General features: G+C 42.1%; 1 protein-coding gene across 6 annotated transcripts in view; it reads right to left on the bottom strand.

Annotated features, from left to right (window-relative positions):
- CHD8 (chromodomain helicase DNA binding protein 8) overlaps positions 1 to 14905 on the bottom strand; it is a 61518-nt gene that overhangs the window by 33584 nt on the left and 13029 nt on the right. For 3 of the 6 annotated variants that reach the window (XM_060619164.3, XM_060619163.3, XM_060619160.3), the window contains exons 2-5: positions 7060 to 8119; positions 5836 to 6207; positions 4724 to 5109; positions 3209 to 3323 (exon numbers count right to left, since the gene is read on the bottom strand). In XM_060619164.3, coding sequence (XP_060475147.1) covers positions 3209 to 3323; positions 4724 to 5109; positions 5836 to 6207; positions 7060 to 7902 — 1716 coding nt within the window. In that variant the 5' untranslated portion in view covers positions 7903 to 8119. Of the gene's footprint in view, positions 1 to 3208; positions 3324 to 4723; positions 5110 to 5835; positions 6208 to 7059; positions 8120 to 14136; positions 14252 to 14905 lie in introns of those variants that run through there. The other 3 variants (XM_060619161.3, XM_060619166.3, XM_060619165.3) reach the window with 3 other exon arrangements.

The raw sequence follows: 14905 nt of genomic DNA on the forward strand, positions 1-14905 counted from the left end.
TTGTATACACACACATACACACACACATACACACACACTCTCTAAATGTTATTAAAGAGAGAGTATATATATTATTCTACACCTAGATTTTTTTTTCATTTAATATGGAGAGTTTTCCACAATAAGCACACCTACTCTACTTCATTGTTTTCATTTTATTTTTAAATATTTATTTTATCTTGAGAAAGAGAAGCCAAGTGCACGCACAAGCAGTGGAGGGGCAGAAAGAGAAGGAGAGAGAGAATCCCAAACAGGCTCTATGCTCAGCACGGAGCCCGACACAGGGCTCAGTCTAACAATCCTGGGATCATGACCTGAGCTGAAATGAAGAGTCAGATGCTTAACTGACTGAACCACCCATGTGCCCCTTTATTTTTTTAATGCTTTATTTTATCTTTCTTTCTTTTTAGTAATCTCTACATCCAAAGTGGGTCTTGAACTCAAGACCCCAAGATCAAGAGTCACATGCTCTACTGACTGAGCCAGCCAGTCGCCCCTCTATTTCATTGTTTTTAATTGCCAGGTAGTATTCCTTTTTTTTTTTTTTTTTTTTTTTTTTGAGAGAGAGAGACAGAGACAGCCTGAGTGGGGGAGGGGCAGAGAATCCCAAGCAGGTTCCATGTGGGCAGCGCACAGCGTGGGCTCAACACGGGGCTCAATATCATGAAACTGCGAGATGATGACCTGAGCCGAAACCAAGAGTCGGATGCTCAAATGACTGAGCCACCCAGGCTCCCTGCCATGTAGTGTTCTAGTGCATGGATTTTCAGAATTTTATTAACTATTTCTCCACCACAGACAGTGAATTTTTGGCCATTTCTGCTATTGCAAATATTGCTATGATACACATACATCATTACATACTTTTGAGTTTCCTAGATGCAGAATCACGGAGTCAAAAGGCATTGACATTTCAAATTGTTACATACTGAAACACTGACTCACCAAAAAGATTGTTTCAACACTCCCATCAGCTGCTTGCTGTTCCTTAAATCCACTGCCAACACTGGCATTACCATTTATAATGGGCTAAATTATATCCCCCAAAATTCTTATGTTGAAAACCTAATCCCTAGTACACCTCAGAATGTGACTGTATTTGGAGACAAGAGTTTTAGAGAAGTAAGTTAAAATGAGACTGACAGGGTGGGCCCTAGTTCAACTCGATTGACATCCGTAGAAGAGGAAATCTGGACACATGGAAAGACACCAGGGATTTATGCACGAAGAAAAGACAAGGTAAGAACACAGTGAGAAAGTAGCCATCTATAAGCCAAGGAAAGAGGTCTTAAAAGGTAACCAAACTTGCCGACCCCTTGATCTTGGACTTCTAAGCCTTCAGAATTGTGAGAGGATAAATTTCTACTGTTTAAGCCACACAGTCTGTGGTATGTTATCATGGCAACCCTAGCAAACTAATCCACCACCTTTAAAATTTTGTATTTCTTGTATTACAACGATTTGCCTTTACTTTTTTAATTTAGCCCTTTATTTAACATATACATACATCACTCTTTCTATGCTCTCTTACCATGAGCTAAGCACTGTTCTCTCTCCTTCATAAATGCTTACATTTAATACTCCTAATAACTCTACTTGGTAGGCATTATTACTTGCATTTTAGAAATAAGGAAATCGGGGCACCAAGAGGTTAAATAAACTTGCCTGAAGTGACAATATTAGTAGAGTTAAGATGAGAATCGAGGAATTCTTGCTCCAGAGTTTATGCTCTTAGCCACTACATTATTTGTAGAGTTATTTGTTATACATGTATAATTTTTATATAGTCAAATAAATGTTCCATTTATGAATTATGAATTTTAATGCCCCTTACAAAGATCTACTTTACTTGATAATTATTTTAAAAATCCATCCATGTTTTATAGAAAGTTCATGATTTCAAGTTTTACATTTGGACCTTTGATTAAACTAGTATTTGAGGAATGACACAAGAAATCCAGTTTTTTTTTTCCAGTTGTTCTAACATAATTTAATATTTTTTTCTTTCCACTGATTTAAAATGGCATTTAAATTCATATACTAAATTCTCATAACCATTTGAATCTATTTCTAGACTCTATTCTCTTTATTTTAAATGTTTATTTATTTATTTTGGGGAGAGAGAGAGAGAGAGAGAGAGAGAGAGAGAGCACACAAGCAAGGAGCAGAGAGAGAATCAGAAGCACGCTCAGTGCTGAGAGTGCAGAGCCTGACGCAGGGCTCAAATTCAACAACCACTGAGATCATCACCTGAGCCGAAGCAGGAAAGCTTAACCAACTGAGCCACCCAGGTGCCCCTCTATTATCTTTATTAATGTTATTTCTTCTCTGATTCCAAACTCTTAGTAATTATTATATCATAATATGCTCTAATGTCTGTTAAAGATAATTTTTGCCTCAATTTTCTTTTCAATAATTTCTTGGCTATTCTCACATGTTAATTTCCCCAGAAAAACCCAGGTATCAGTTAGCCAATGTACTGAACGTGTATCAAGAAAGAAGGTACGCATTTATAAACATTAACAGCTAGAGAAGCACTTAAGGTTCGTCTAGTCCAAACCTTCATTTACTAAGGAAAAATTCAGACACAGACATAGAAGCTAAGTAAATCTGCCAGGCCCACAGTGCTACTTAGAAGAACCATGGGTCTCCCAAATCTTAATACCAGGTTCTTTGTATGGTTGGAAACTAGAGCCAAAAGTGGTACCGTAAAGCAACAATGAGAGACAGAGGACTAAGTTTAGTCCAGCTTCTGGTCCAGCTTCTTTTATTTTCTTTCAATGTTTCTCATCTTCAAAAGGTAGGAAAAAACACTGTGCCTAAGCACCCAGTTCAGAGAGTCAGAACCCTGAAGTGTAGAAAAGGTAAGGCAAATAGATAGATGGACAGTTCTAAGAGAAACCAAAGTACTGACAGAGCCATAACAACAACCATGCACATTATTTCATACTTGCTTAGTTTTTGAAACACTAGAATTTTGGAAATGAGTATTGTTATTTGTATAGTAATTGCTTTTTAGCTAAAAAAACCTCAACATTTAAAAGAGACAACCATGACCAGGCCCCACCTCTTTTACCTTTTAGGCCTACCTCTCTTATAGAAACATTCTTAAAATGTACATAGGCTCATAGTCTCTCGTATCTATTCCTGGTTTGTCTGCCAGAATTAAACATGATTTATCTACTAAGTTCGTTTGGGATCCTTTTACCTGAATGCTGCTTTCTTCATCTTCCCGGGGTGACTGGGCAGGCATGACTTCTACATCTGAATTATCAGATGAAGTATTACGCTTTCTCTTTTTACCCACCACAGGGGTGATGGTGCTAAAAAAGGAAAAACCAAATTCATTTTCAGTAAGGGCCAAATTCATTTAGGAGATAAAAAATATAATTAACCTAACCCATCGTATATGAATGAAACTTCCTGATAGAAGTGTCTAGCTCTTCAGTTGAGGAGTTGAGGGGACACACAGCTATACAGCAAGGTGTCTGAAAAAAGAAGATACTGGGGTATCTAAGCCACGGGCTGACCTTTACATCAGATTTGACAAATCCTTGCTACTACTGTACTCACAAATACCTGAAGAAAGGTGGCTAAGACAGTGGAATAAATACTGGGCCAAGAACTGCAAGGCCTCACTTTTAGTTTCAGGTCTGTCACTAGCTGGGCATTAGCTTCCTTATTTATACAATAAACACTGATGACAATACCTGGTTGACAGTTGTTGAGGATGAACTAAGATAGGACACATGAATTTTTTCTTAAAAGCTGAAAAATCTTCTGCAAATATAAAGCATTATTATAATTCCACCACAAAGCCTGAAGACTCCCAGGGGTAGAAGTTAGGGAGAAAGGAATGAGGCTACAAGACGTGGATGAGAAAGAGGGGACGCTCAAACGTGACAAGCCCTGGTTCTGACAACACTGCTTCAGGCTGACACTCGTTGCTGAAATCTTCTCTAGTTCACAGATGAGATGCAAGAACAGGGCAGCTACATCTCCAGCAGCTCTTTTACTGATGTGGGTGGTAGGGGGGATAGTGAGAAATCTCACACCACAGCGATATAAAATCAGGAAGACATACACAAACATAGTCAACTTTTAACATAACTCCCAACACAATAGTTGGCTATCTTTCCTGTGCCTTGGTGTTTCTCTTTCAAAATACGCTAATTTGCAAATTTCTGTTTAACAAATCATAAAAGCATTGGGATAGAGAAAAGAAAGGCCTTATTATCCTCTATGACAAACAGATTACCTTGAACTATGTAGCTGCTAAATACAAGTAGTTCCTCTCAACAGTAACTTACTTACTTACTTAGTTACTTATTTGTTTATTTTAAAGATTTCTTTAATGTAATCTCTACACCCAATGCGGGGGTTCACACTTATAACCCCGACATCAAGAGTCACATGCTCTAGCAACTAATTTAAAAACAAGTGCGCTGGGGGTGCCTGGGTGGCTCAGTAGGTTAAGCGTCCCACTTCGGCTCAGGTCATGATCTCGCGGTTCATGGGTTCGAGCCCCACATCAGGCTCTGTGCTGACAGCTCAGAGCCTGGAGCCTACTTCGGATTCTGCGTCTCCCTCTCTCTCTGTCCCTCTCCAGCTTGCGCTCTCTCTTTCAAAAATAAATAAATAATAATACACATAAACCTTTTCATTTAAAAACAAGTACACTGCCCTCAAAGGCCCCAACAAAAAAGCAGAGGGTTGTACTCACTTCAGCTTACTCTTGCCCTTAGTTTTGGAGGTACCCGATGTTTTGCTCTTCTTTGGCTTTTCTTCCTTGAGCCTCTCCCCACTGCTCTTCTTCCTGCGTTTCTTTTCACCTTCTTCCTCAGGCCGAACACTGGGCAACTCATCCTCATTTAGGACTCGAGGTATGTTCTGCTCACCCCGGGCACGGGCCCTAGCAATAGCCTCTGCTACAATCCGATTTGCCTTCTCTTGCTTCTTCTGGTGCTCCAGCCTGCGGTTTTCCTCCATTCCTATCTTGCCCCCCGTATGAGGAGCAGAGCTTGCTGGTGAAGACAGAGCTGCCACTTCACTGGCACTTAGAACTTTAACTACGGACAGCCCAGAAGAGGCCCCTTGGGAAGAACCAGCCTACAGAAATAAAGACACTAAAATTTCAACATGCTTGTAGCTACATGGCCTAAATAAAATCCAGCTCTAAAGCAGATAGGCTAGAAACTTTTGATCTCTAATTCCTCAAGAACCAGATTCAGACCAAGTCTGACTGAACCTAGACACATTTAAACAAACAAACAAAGGTGTTTTTTAGTGGGAAAGAGATGAGAAAAGGCAAGAATTATGCCAAACTTCAATATCCTTTAGACATGCTTCTAATGTCAATACCCATCTCCATTATTCTAGAAAATTTTCCAACAATATAACCAATACTAATCGCTAGACCAAAAGTAAAAAAATTCAAATTCTACTCTTGGCCTACCTTTACCTTTCTGGAGGTGGGGGAGGTGGGAGAGGTGAGGGAGGGAGGAGTGACAATCACCTGGCCTCTTTAAAACAACTTTTAAATGAAAGAATATTGCCATTCATTTTTACTCCACAATAGTAGGAAAAGATTGTAAATAAAACAGTTCAAAGACTTATATTAGACAAATCATCTCTTAACCCAAACCCAACAATAACCCTCAAATCTTTTCATGACATAATTAAAAGAAAATTTCCACTGGTAAAAGGAATAAAAGACTGCATTTCAGTTCAGAGGCGTGACTCTAGAGTGACCCCACATTCAACAATGAGTGGTTGTGGAGGGTGACAGCAAGGGGCCAGGAGGTTGGTCCTCCCTGCTCCCTGTGGAAGTCTCACCTGTGGCTGCAGCACCACCTTGAGCGGTACTGAAAGTCTTTGCCCTGGGCTCTGTCCCGGCCCCATTATCTGAGCCTGCTGCACAGAGGAGAGTGTCACTGGCTGGGTGGAGGGTGGTGGCGGTGGCTGAGGCTGCGATGATGGAGGCTGTGGTACGATCTGGATTTTCTGCTGTGGCTGTTGCACCTGCAGCTGGATAGTTACTACTTTGGCGGGCTGCCCCTGAGCATTCTTGGCTTGAGTCAGGGCTGCCAGCTGGTTGCCCTGTAACACTATCTTGCCTGGTAGACTCCCTAGAACGACATGCCGGTGTCCTTGGGGACCTCCAGACTGTGGCTGCTGGAGGACCAGGGTGATGCGTTTCGATTCACCCTAGAGTGAAGAAAGGAAATTGCAAGAGAGGCACGACATTAAAGAATGGTATATTCTTAAATATTTACACCAATTTTCCTCATCCTAGAACCATAAAAACTGAGAGTCAGAAGACAGAGTACATTTTATTTTGTCCATCCTCCTAGCTGTCCTGACTGAGTCTTCTATCACCTCTGCCCAGTGGGTGTCAGGCCCTATTTTTGACAAACTCCTCACAGAAGGCTATCTTCTAAGGTAGTCATTCCATTTTTTGGCAGTCTGTTAGAACCGAAGTCTTTATAACCAGCCTCCTCATACCTTCTTTCCTCTGATCCTACTTATCTTAATACTACCCCCTCCCCCACAAACTCATCTGGCCCTTTATTCAGAAGCTAGAACCTCTACTTTCTTACAATAGAAACTAGCCTTTTCACTGGATAAAGGACAATCTCAGTAAGAACAGGGAAAACATATAGCTTCTGTAAGTCTTGTAAATATAAATAATGACTGTTCCCACAGCATCCAATATTTCTCATAAAACTTTATATTATACAGTACTATGAATTCTTGTTTAATGTCTGCCTTCCTGGCAGACTGTGAGCTCTGTAAGGACAGGGACGGTGTCTGTCTTGTTCAGCACCAGCGAGGCACAGTGTAAACATGTAATAAGAGCTCAAAAAATGTTAACATTAACTGCTTTCATCTAGTAAGTAGTAAATACGGGGTTGTCAACATTAACTTTAAAAAAAAAAAAAAAGCAAAGGTAGAATTTAAACAGGATTTTCTAGAGATTGGTCTCATGTGCTCTCTTCTCACACAGTTGCTGGGCCCTCTACTAAACCAAAATTCACCTCCCCCTTTCACTCAAGTCACCTGGGTAGGTGTAGAGGTCAGTGTAACTGCAGGCTTCAGTGGGGGCCCTGTGGCCCCAGGGTTTCCAGCAGGAGCTGAACCCTTAACTGGCTGTAGGACCAGCTGCTTTACTGGTCGGCTGGGCTGGACAATGCGCTGAACAGTAGCCTGGTTCCCAGGGACCTTGGCGGCCAACACTGTATTACCAGAGACAATGGAAACACCTGGTCGAAGGGGAGTGCCGGTTAGCACTTTGGTAAAAGTAACTTTTCCACCATTGGCTGTGCCAGCCACCAGGGGCTGAGCTGTGCTGGTGATACCTTGGGCCTGAATTTGTGCCACATGGGCACCAGTGACTGAGGAGCTTGGTGGGGCCTTAAGGATAACAATCTTAGGGGCTGACTGAGGTGGTTGCCCTCCAGCACTACTGGAAGAGACAGCTGTGGCAGAGACACCCATGAAAGGATTCCCTTGGCTCAGGATCTCCTGGCTCTTGGAGACCTGCAAAAGTCCTGATGTTGGCGTCGGTGTCTGTAATACAGGTTGGGCTGGCTGCTCCTGGCTGACGGGCTGAGTGGTATAATCATGCAAAGTTAAAGATTCTGGAGCTGGAGCTGTTGATTCTTTGGGAAGTTCTGTGGGGGCTGTCTCATCTGGTGGGGGGACCAGGTCACTTGCTGATGAATTCCCCACATCACCACCTCCACCTTCCTGGTTCATCTGATCCAAGGAGTCCAGAGAGCTTGGCAGTCCAAGGGCTTCCTCAATGGGGTCTTGTGTGACCTGGTTGAAGCTGTCATCAGTCAGAGAGTCCAGGCCAAATAAATTTGGGTCATCAAACAGATCCATGATGGGGTCTGCCATCTTGGGAAAGCAATGGAGGGTACTTCCCCAAGGTCTAGGGAGGGAAGGGGAGGGGGGGTACTGGCTCTCCCCTCCCCTCCCCTATTAAGAAAAAAATGTACACAATGGAAGAGGACTACTCTTCAGGTAAAAAGAGGCAAGAAACAAGTGCATGTCAGATTGTCCTGACCTTCATGGAGCAAGATGGCTAGGTCTTCAGAGGAAGATGGTGAAACTCCTGTTGTGAGGAAGACAAATGAAAAATAAGCAAAGTTGGTGCCCTCAAAGAAAATCTCTCCTTCTTAGGTACTACCCTTTATATCAACTGGCATCAGAACAAGAAAAGAGGGAAACGTGAGGTAATCTGAGGACAAAGACACGGCAGAGAGAATACCCACATTTTTGCTTCAAACTAAATCTATAAAAGAAATAAAACCCCCTTTTTGGGCTTACACCTACACACTCTGAAGTTTCTGTCTGTCAAGAGCTTTGCTGTCTGTGTCCATTTCTTTATAATTATCATTCTTGGGTACAGATCAGGAAATTTAACATTCATTCGCCTTCTATTTGAGGTTAAGTTGACAGAGCTTTACAAGATACCAGCAACATTTCAATGAATGTAGATAAAGGCTTCTGAATGTAGATAAAGGTTTCTGAATATATTGTATTTCATAAATTTCCCTTGTATTTTATATGCTTTTACTTACTACTGGCAAAAATAACCGCTTTTAACTAAAGCTCACAGTATAATCTTGCTACACTTATAGTGTAATTTTACCCAGGAAGTTTCCCAAACTTTGTGCTAATTAACATATCAATCTATGCATACTATTTCTGTTCTCAAGTCCCTTCCCCCCTTTCTCATATTTAAGATCAAAAACTTCTTTGGCAAAAAATTCAAAGAATTGTACATTTTAGTTCCACTTATATTCCCAACTTTCTCTCTCATCGTTTCCTATATACACCCTACATTCCAGGCCAACTAGACTACACAGTTCCCCTAATGTGATTCCTATCTGCATGACTTTGCCTATTATGCTGTAGCTTCTGCCTAGAACACCCCACCCCCACTCCCAAGCATCTCTCCCATCTGAAATCCTTCCCACCTTCAAAGATCTTCCTTCTACTCTAAAAGAACCCTGAACCTCCGCCCCTTTAACCACAAAGCAATCTGTGATGACTTGGTCCTCCCACCTTCCTTAAATACCCACCAGTGTTATTCGCACCTGATTTAAAGCACTTATATTTAACAGTTAACTAAAATGACCAGTCTCTTGCCCATATCCTCCGAAGGCCCAAATGTTTCTTTGTGCAAATTATAAAAAGCTGCCTGCTCCTTAAGATGCTTGTCTGCCATCTGCTGGAAATTGTCATACTAAACATGTTATCAATGATGATAATGAATATGTGCAATGCACACCCTGCACAATCCTGCATGGTAGCCCAGCTGCTCTTTCCCCAAGAGACAAAAAGTTCCCGGATGGTAGGAACCACATCTTATTTATCTGCAGATCCCGAAAGAACCAGGAGGATATCACATACATGGTAGCTACTCAAAAAAATAGTTAACGAATTAATATATTTGCTTGCAGTATATGGAATGAACCATTCAGTCCTTACAAAAATTCGATAGTACTCCCTATTCTAAGAGGAGACAGTAGTTTCCCGTCTTGAAAAACTGTCCTACAAATAAATGAAAGCATGTTTACTAAATCCAAGTCTGAGGATTTAAGTTCATAAAAATGTTAGAATAGGTTACAACTAAAGCAAGGTATTGTAAGTACATCAACCATATAGCTAAAATGCATGAAAAACTAGCCTTTGTTCTTTGTATATGATGTCAACACTTGACAATTCAGGAAAGCCTTGCTTGATAAGACCTTCTGTCTTAAAAGACACCAGAGAAGAAACTTGTCAGTGGCACAGTACGTAGACTTTACTAAAGAATTTTCCACACAACCCACAAACTATTTTTCCCCTCAACTTATTCCAGTTATTGTTATAAAACAATATAATGTGGCTAAATATCCCCGAAACCCAGATACAAAGAGAATAGACTGATCATAGTGTACACAGGGCATCTCCACCAATGTTAAACAAGATCTCCCTTGCTTCAGTAATTGTATACCCTTCACATCTCCCCCAGGATTCATATCACTTCCTACTTCTGGCTAAACTATTCCACCAACTCACTCCAGCCTCTCCTATTTAATGCCTGTCCCAAAGTTGCTCAAAATGACAATCAGAAAAGTTATACATATTTCTTGATTTAATAAAAATCTACTCAATAGTTTTAACTACATCAGCTTTTTTCTAGTTATGCCCTACTTTGCTGCTAGCTTTCATCTCCTATTCACTGTCACAGATGTTGCACTAAAAAAAATCTAACAGTTAGGTGTCATATAAAAACTATAACACAAGTTTCCACTACTTAGAAGTTTATAAACTGCCTCTTCTTCCATGGGCAATTTTGTCCTTTCCAGTACTCCTTACTGGGGCAGAGGGAGTACTCCTTACTATTTATTCCTCCCAATGCTCTTCCTTTCCTCCACAGCAGTTCAATCACAGACAGAAATCTCACCTTTTTCATGGGAAAAACGTAGGCTAACAGTTTCTGAAATATTTCCTTACCCTCATACAACTCAAGTATAAGTTTTCAAAGGTCAATCAGTGCATTTGTCATTTATCCCCATCCCCAATTTTTGAGCCAAATTTCTTCTTCCCCTCGTTCAGTCTGGGCCCAATAGTTTAAAAACATCACCAGTGGGGCGCCTGGGTGGCTCATATGGTTAAGCGTCTGACTCTTGATTTTAGCTTGGGTCAACATCTCATAGTTTGTTTTTAAAAAAAAAATTTTTTTTTAACGTTTATTTATTTTTGAGACAGAGAGAGACACAGCATGAGCGGGGGAGGGGCCGAGAGAGAGGGAGACACAGAATCGGAAGCTGGCTCCAGGCTCTGAGCCATCAGCCCAGAGCCCGACGCGGGGCTCGAACTCGCGGACCGCAAGATCGTGACCTGAGCTGAAGTCGGACGCTCAACTGACTGAGCCACCCAGGCGCCCCAACATCTCATAGTTTGTGACATCGAGTCCTGTGTCGGGCTCTGCACTGACAGCATGGAGCCTGCCTGGGTCTCTCTCTCTTCCTCTCTCTCTGCCCCTCCCCCTGCTCATGCTCTCTCTCTCAAAATAAATAAACTTTAAAAAAATTTAAAAAGGGGGCACCTGGGTGGCTTAGTCAGTTAAGCGACCAACTTTGGCTCAGGTCATGAGCCAAAGTGAACTCATGGTTTGTAGAACTCATGATTCCAGCTCTACACTGGGCTCGCTGCTATCAGTGCAAAGCCCACTTTGGATTCTCTGTCCCCCTCTCCCTCTGCCCCTCTCTTAGCTTGTGAGCTCTCTCTCTCAAAAATAAATAGAACACTAAAAATAAGTAAATAAAATAAAAATAAACATTAAAAAAATCAAAAATAAAAACATCACCAGTGACTTCATGCCACACCACCAAGTTTCACCACTTCTCAGTCCCGTCACATCAACTCACCTCTACTGACCTAATTCATCTTGTATGTATGTTTTTAATCCTAGTCTCCTGCTTCTTTTCTAACTCCCATGTTTAAGTTGTCCTTGACTCTCAAAAGATGAAACCTTCTCCCAACATACCTCTAATTTTCTTCACCCCTCCATCTATTCCTACTTCATGGGTCATCCTGGCTATATCCACATCTGGTCTTTTCTACCAAGCTCAATGTATCACATGAATTCTCTTTCTATGGTTGAAATCCTGGTAGTAACAATAAGTAGATGTTAAGCATTCAAATACACGAAGCACTTAGATATCCCTCAGTAAAACAACTGCCTAGATAAAGAAATCATATCAGCTTTTTTCATAGCGAGAATGAAAAGCTGGTGCTGGCCTATCACTGCCCCAAACAGAAACATATGTATATGCTCAAAAGGAAAGACAAGAGTTTGATGATTGCACTTAATCACTTACTATAATTTTAATTTTTTTTTTAACGTTTATTTATTTTTGAGACAGAGAGAGACAGAGCATGAATGGGGGAGGGTCAGAGAGAGAGGGAGACACAGAATCTGAAACAGGCTCCAGGCTCTGAGCGGTCAGCACAGAGCCTGACACGGGTCTTGAACTCACGGACTGCGAGATCATGACCTGAGCCAAAGTCGGCCGCTTAACCGACTGAGCCACCTAGGCGCCCGATCACTTACTATAATTTTAAACTAATGACAGAAACCTTGGTGGGGTGGGTAGGAGTTGGGGAGAAATGGAACATGCTAGTAAGTTAGAATCCAAGGCTACCTATCTATAATCTCCATATAACAAGTTAATGCTAGACAAATACTTTATACAATAGCCTTTCATTTCACCTCCAACTATTCCTCCTCCATGAAGTAAGGATAAACCGATGTTCTTCTGCAGATTTATCACCTTTACTATAGCTCTTCTTGCTTTGTTTTTGTTTTTTAAGGAATCTACAGAGTCTCAACTCTCCTGTTTTTATTTTACAGGTCTCCTTCTCCTGGCCCATTTCAAAAACACCTTGTCTGATCATAAAGGACTTTGTTTCATACTATTATCTACTTTTCATTGCAATCTCCCCATACCTTTCAACAAAGCAGTGATTCTCAACTAGGGGCTGAAAAGTATGTGCGGTTTGGAAATGTGTACTCAATGTCATAATTTTATATTTATCAAATGGAAGAGGAAAACACATCTCATTGTTTAGGTATACTAAGTAAAACCAAACAAAATCTTGGCCACTGAAGATCTGTAAAAGGCAACTGGGGGATGGGGAGATGGGGGAGGGTGATGGAAGAAGCATGCCTGGTTTAGGAAGGGTTACCAAACATCTCTCTGGTAGGATAAGATTTCTTATGGTCTCTCAAAAGGGAGTTTATCATAATTTATTGTTTACGATGGATGAGAAACACTGCAACAGAGATTAGTCTAGCTGTCTAATAGATAAAATTACATAAAATGAACTACAAACATCCATTCTCCAGACTTATCTGTACTGCCCACCCTCTTAGAATATAATGAACTAATGCCACAGTGACAAATACTGTATTTACCAAAAAAGTATTTACCAAAATACTTTTTTGGGTAATATGCACTTCCAAAAAGTACCACCCATGCCCAGTTAACCTTTTGACTGCTCCAAGATTTGGAAAAGAACTATTTTACTTCAAAGTACAAATCTTGTTATTGGAAACTGTATCCTTTCAAGAGGATCAGCTGAAGACAGACATATACACATGTTATTGAAACACAAGATAGGTAGAAGCAGCTCAATCTAAATGAGAAATCCCTTGAAATAACCGGAAGGCCTAAAATGAAAATCACCAACGTAATTTTTGAAAAGAAGAATTTAAAAACTGTACCATGGAGACATTTATAAGACTCAAAGAGTCTCAAATCTTATAAAGAAATGGGAAATAAGCATCCAAGGTGAATGTAATCACAATTTAGGGTCAGCAAGGGATCAGGATAGAAGGACACAGACCCTAAGAAATGGAGCTCTCAACTTGGAGCCACTCAAAAGATTTCCTCAAGAAGATCAGGATCCTAGGCCATCTTCTACATCTTCACCATTCCCAATGCCAAATGTGTGGCTACTCTGTTTCTGTTTTCCCAATTATTGAAGGAAAAAGCACTCGCACCTCAATCAGAGGTATAGACATTTGGGGGCAAACATGGCTGGTAAAGTGAGCCTTTCTGAATAAACAGGGAAAGAAAGTAAAATAGGCAACTATGAAAGCTAAAAGCATGTACGTATATTCAGGGGTTAAAAGAGAAACTATAAAAATTATGTACTCATATAAAAGAAGAGAAGAAAAAAGGTAAGGAAGTGAGGGCTTGATTGAGAGGGAAACGCTACTGGAGGTGGGGGTGGCGGCGACCCGGGTACATTACCTGCTCATACTGCCGGGGTTGGTGCCAGGAAGGCCCATACAGCAAAGGGGGGAGATTTCAGGCAACTGGCGCCTCCAAAATGGAAATGAGGTACATGCACTTGACGGAGGGAGCTAGCGGGGTGCCCTCCAGGGTGGGGATGGCCAAGACGGGAAGATGCGGGGGGGGGGGGGGGGGGGGGCGGGGGGAAGGGGGGGTGTGGATGCCCGGGTGGGAGCAATGTTAGGGCGGAAGCTACAGGCTGGGAGGCCCGACAAAACCTGAAGGAGAAAAGAAGCTGTGCCTCACCCCAGCGGGGTAAGAGAGGTGCCTTTACCTGCAGTGGCCGTGGGGGGCCGGTTCGCCCCTCTCGCTGTCTCTCCAGCACCAGTTCCCCCCCTTCTCCTGCGCAACCTAACTTGATGCTCCCGCCCGCCCCACGTCCTCATTGGCTAAACCCTACTGCCACTCACCAAAGGCGCAAGGACGCAAAACAGCGCAAAGGGCGGGACTAGAGAGAGCTTCCCCCTCCCCCGCCACCGCGGGTTAGGTTGAGAACGCACGGAGAGGCCTATCCGGTTTCTAGGGCCGAGGCGAAGCCTGCAGCTTGCTTGAAAAAAAAGGGGCCTGGCCAGAAGCACAATCTCCTGCTGCGGGAAACTAGTCCTGGGGATTAAATTCCCTACCACCTACACTGTATTCTGCACACCAAAGAGCGTAAACTTGGGAGGGAGGGTTCCACACTATGCCAACTCCGCCTCCCAATGAATCCCCTACCTTCTAGCAGCCCTGTCTATCCCTCTCTTATAGTGACTATACCGGATCCCACTCCCCATTAAAAGGAGCCAAATCTTAACACCATAATGGGAATGAGTCAGCCTAGTTGCTGGAATATGGGGCCTTTTACCTTTAAAAGGTAAGTACTCTTTCTGCCAAAAACATAATGCTGGTTTGCATTCTTGATACCCCAACCTCTGGGCAGCAGTATCACTTTCTGGAAAGTAATCCCAGGTGCCCTCTAACAATTCCCAGACCCCTCCCTTCCAAAACACACATCCACTCCTCACCCCTAAACCTGATCTCTGACCCCCACATCACTTCTTTTG

This window comes from Panthera onca, chromosome B3 (genome assembly GCF_046562875.1).
Source record: "Panthera onca isolate mPanOnc1 chromosome B3, mPanOnc1 haplotype 2, whole genome shotgun sequence".
Lineage (NCBI taxonomy): Eukaryota > Metazoa > Chordata > Mammalia > Carnivora > Felidae > Panthera > Panthera onca.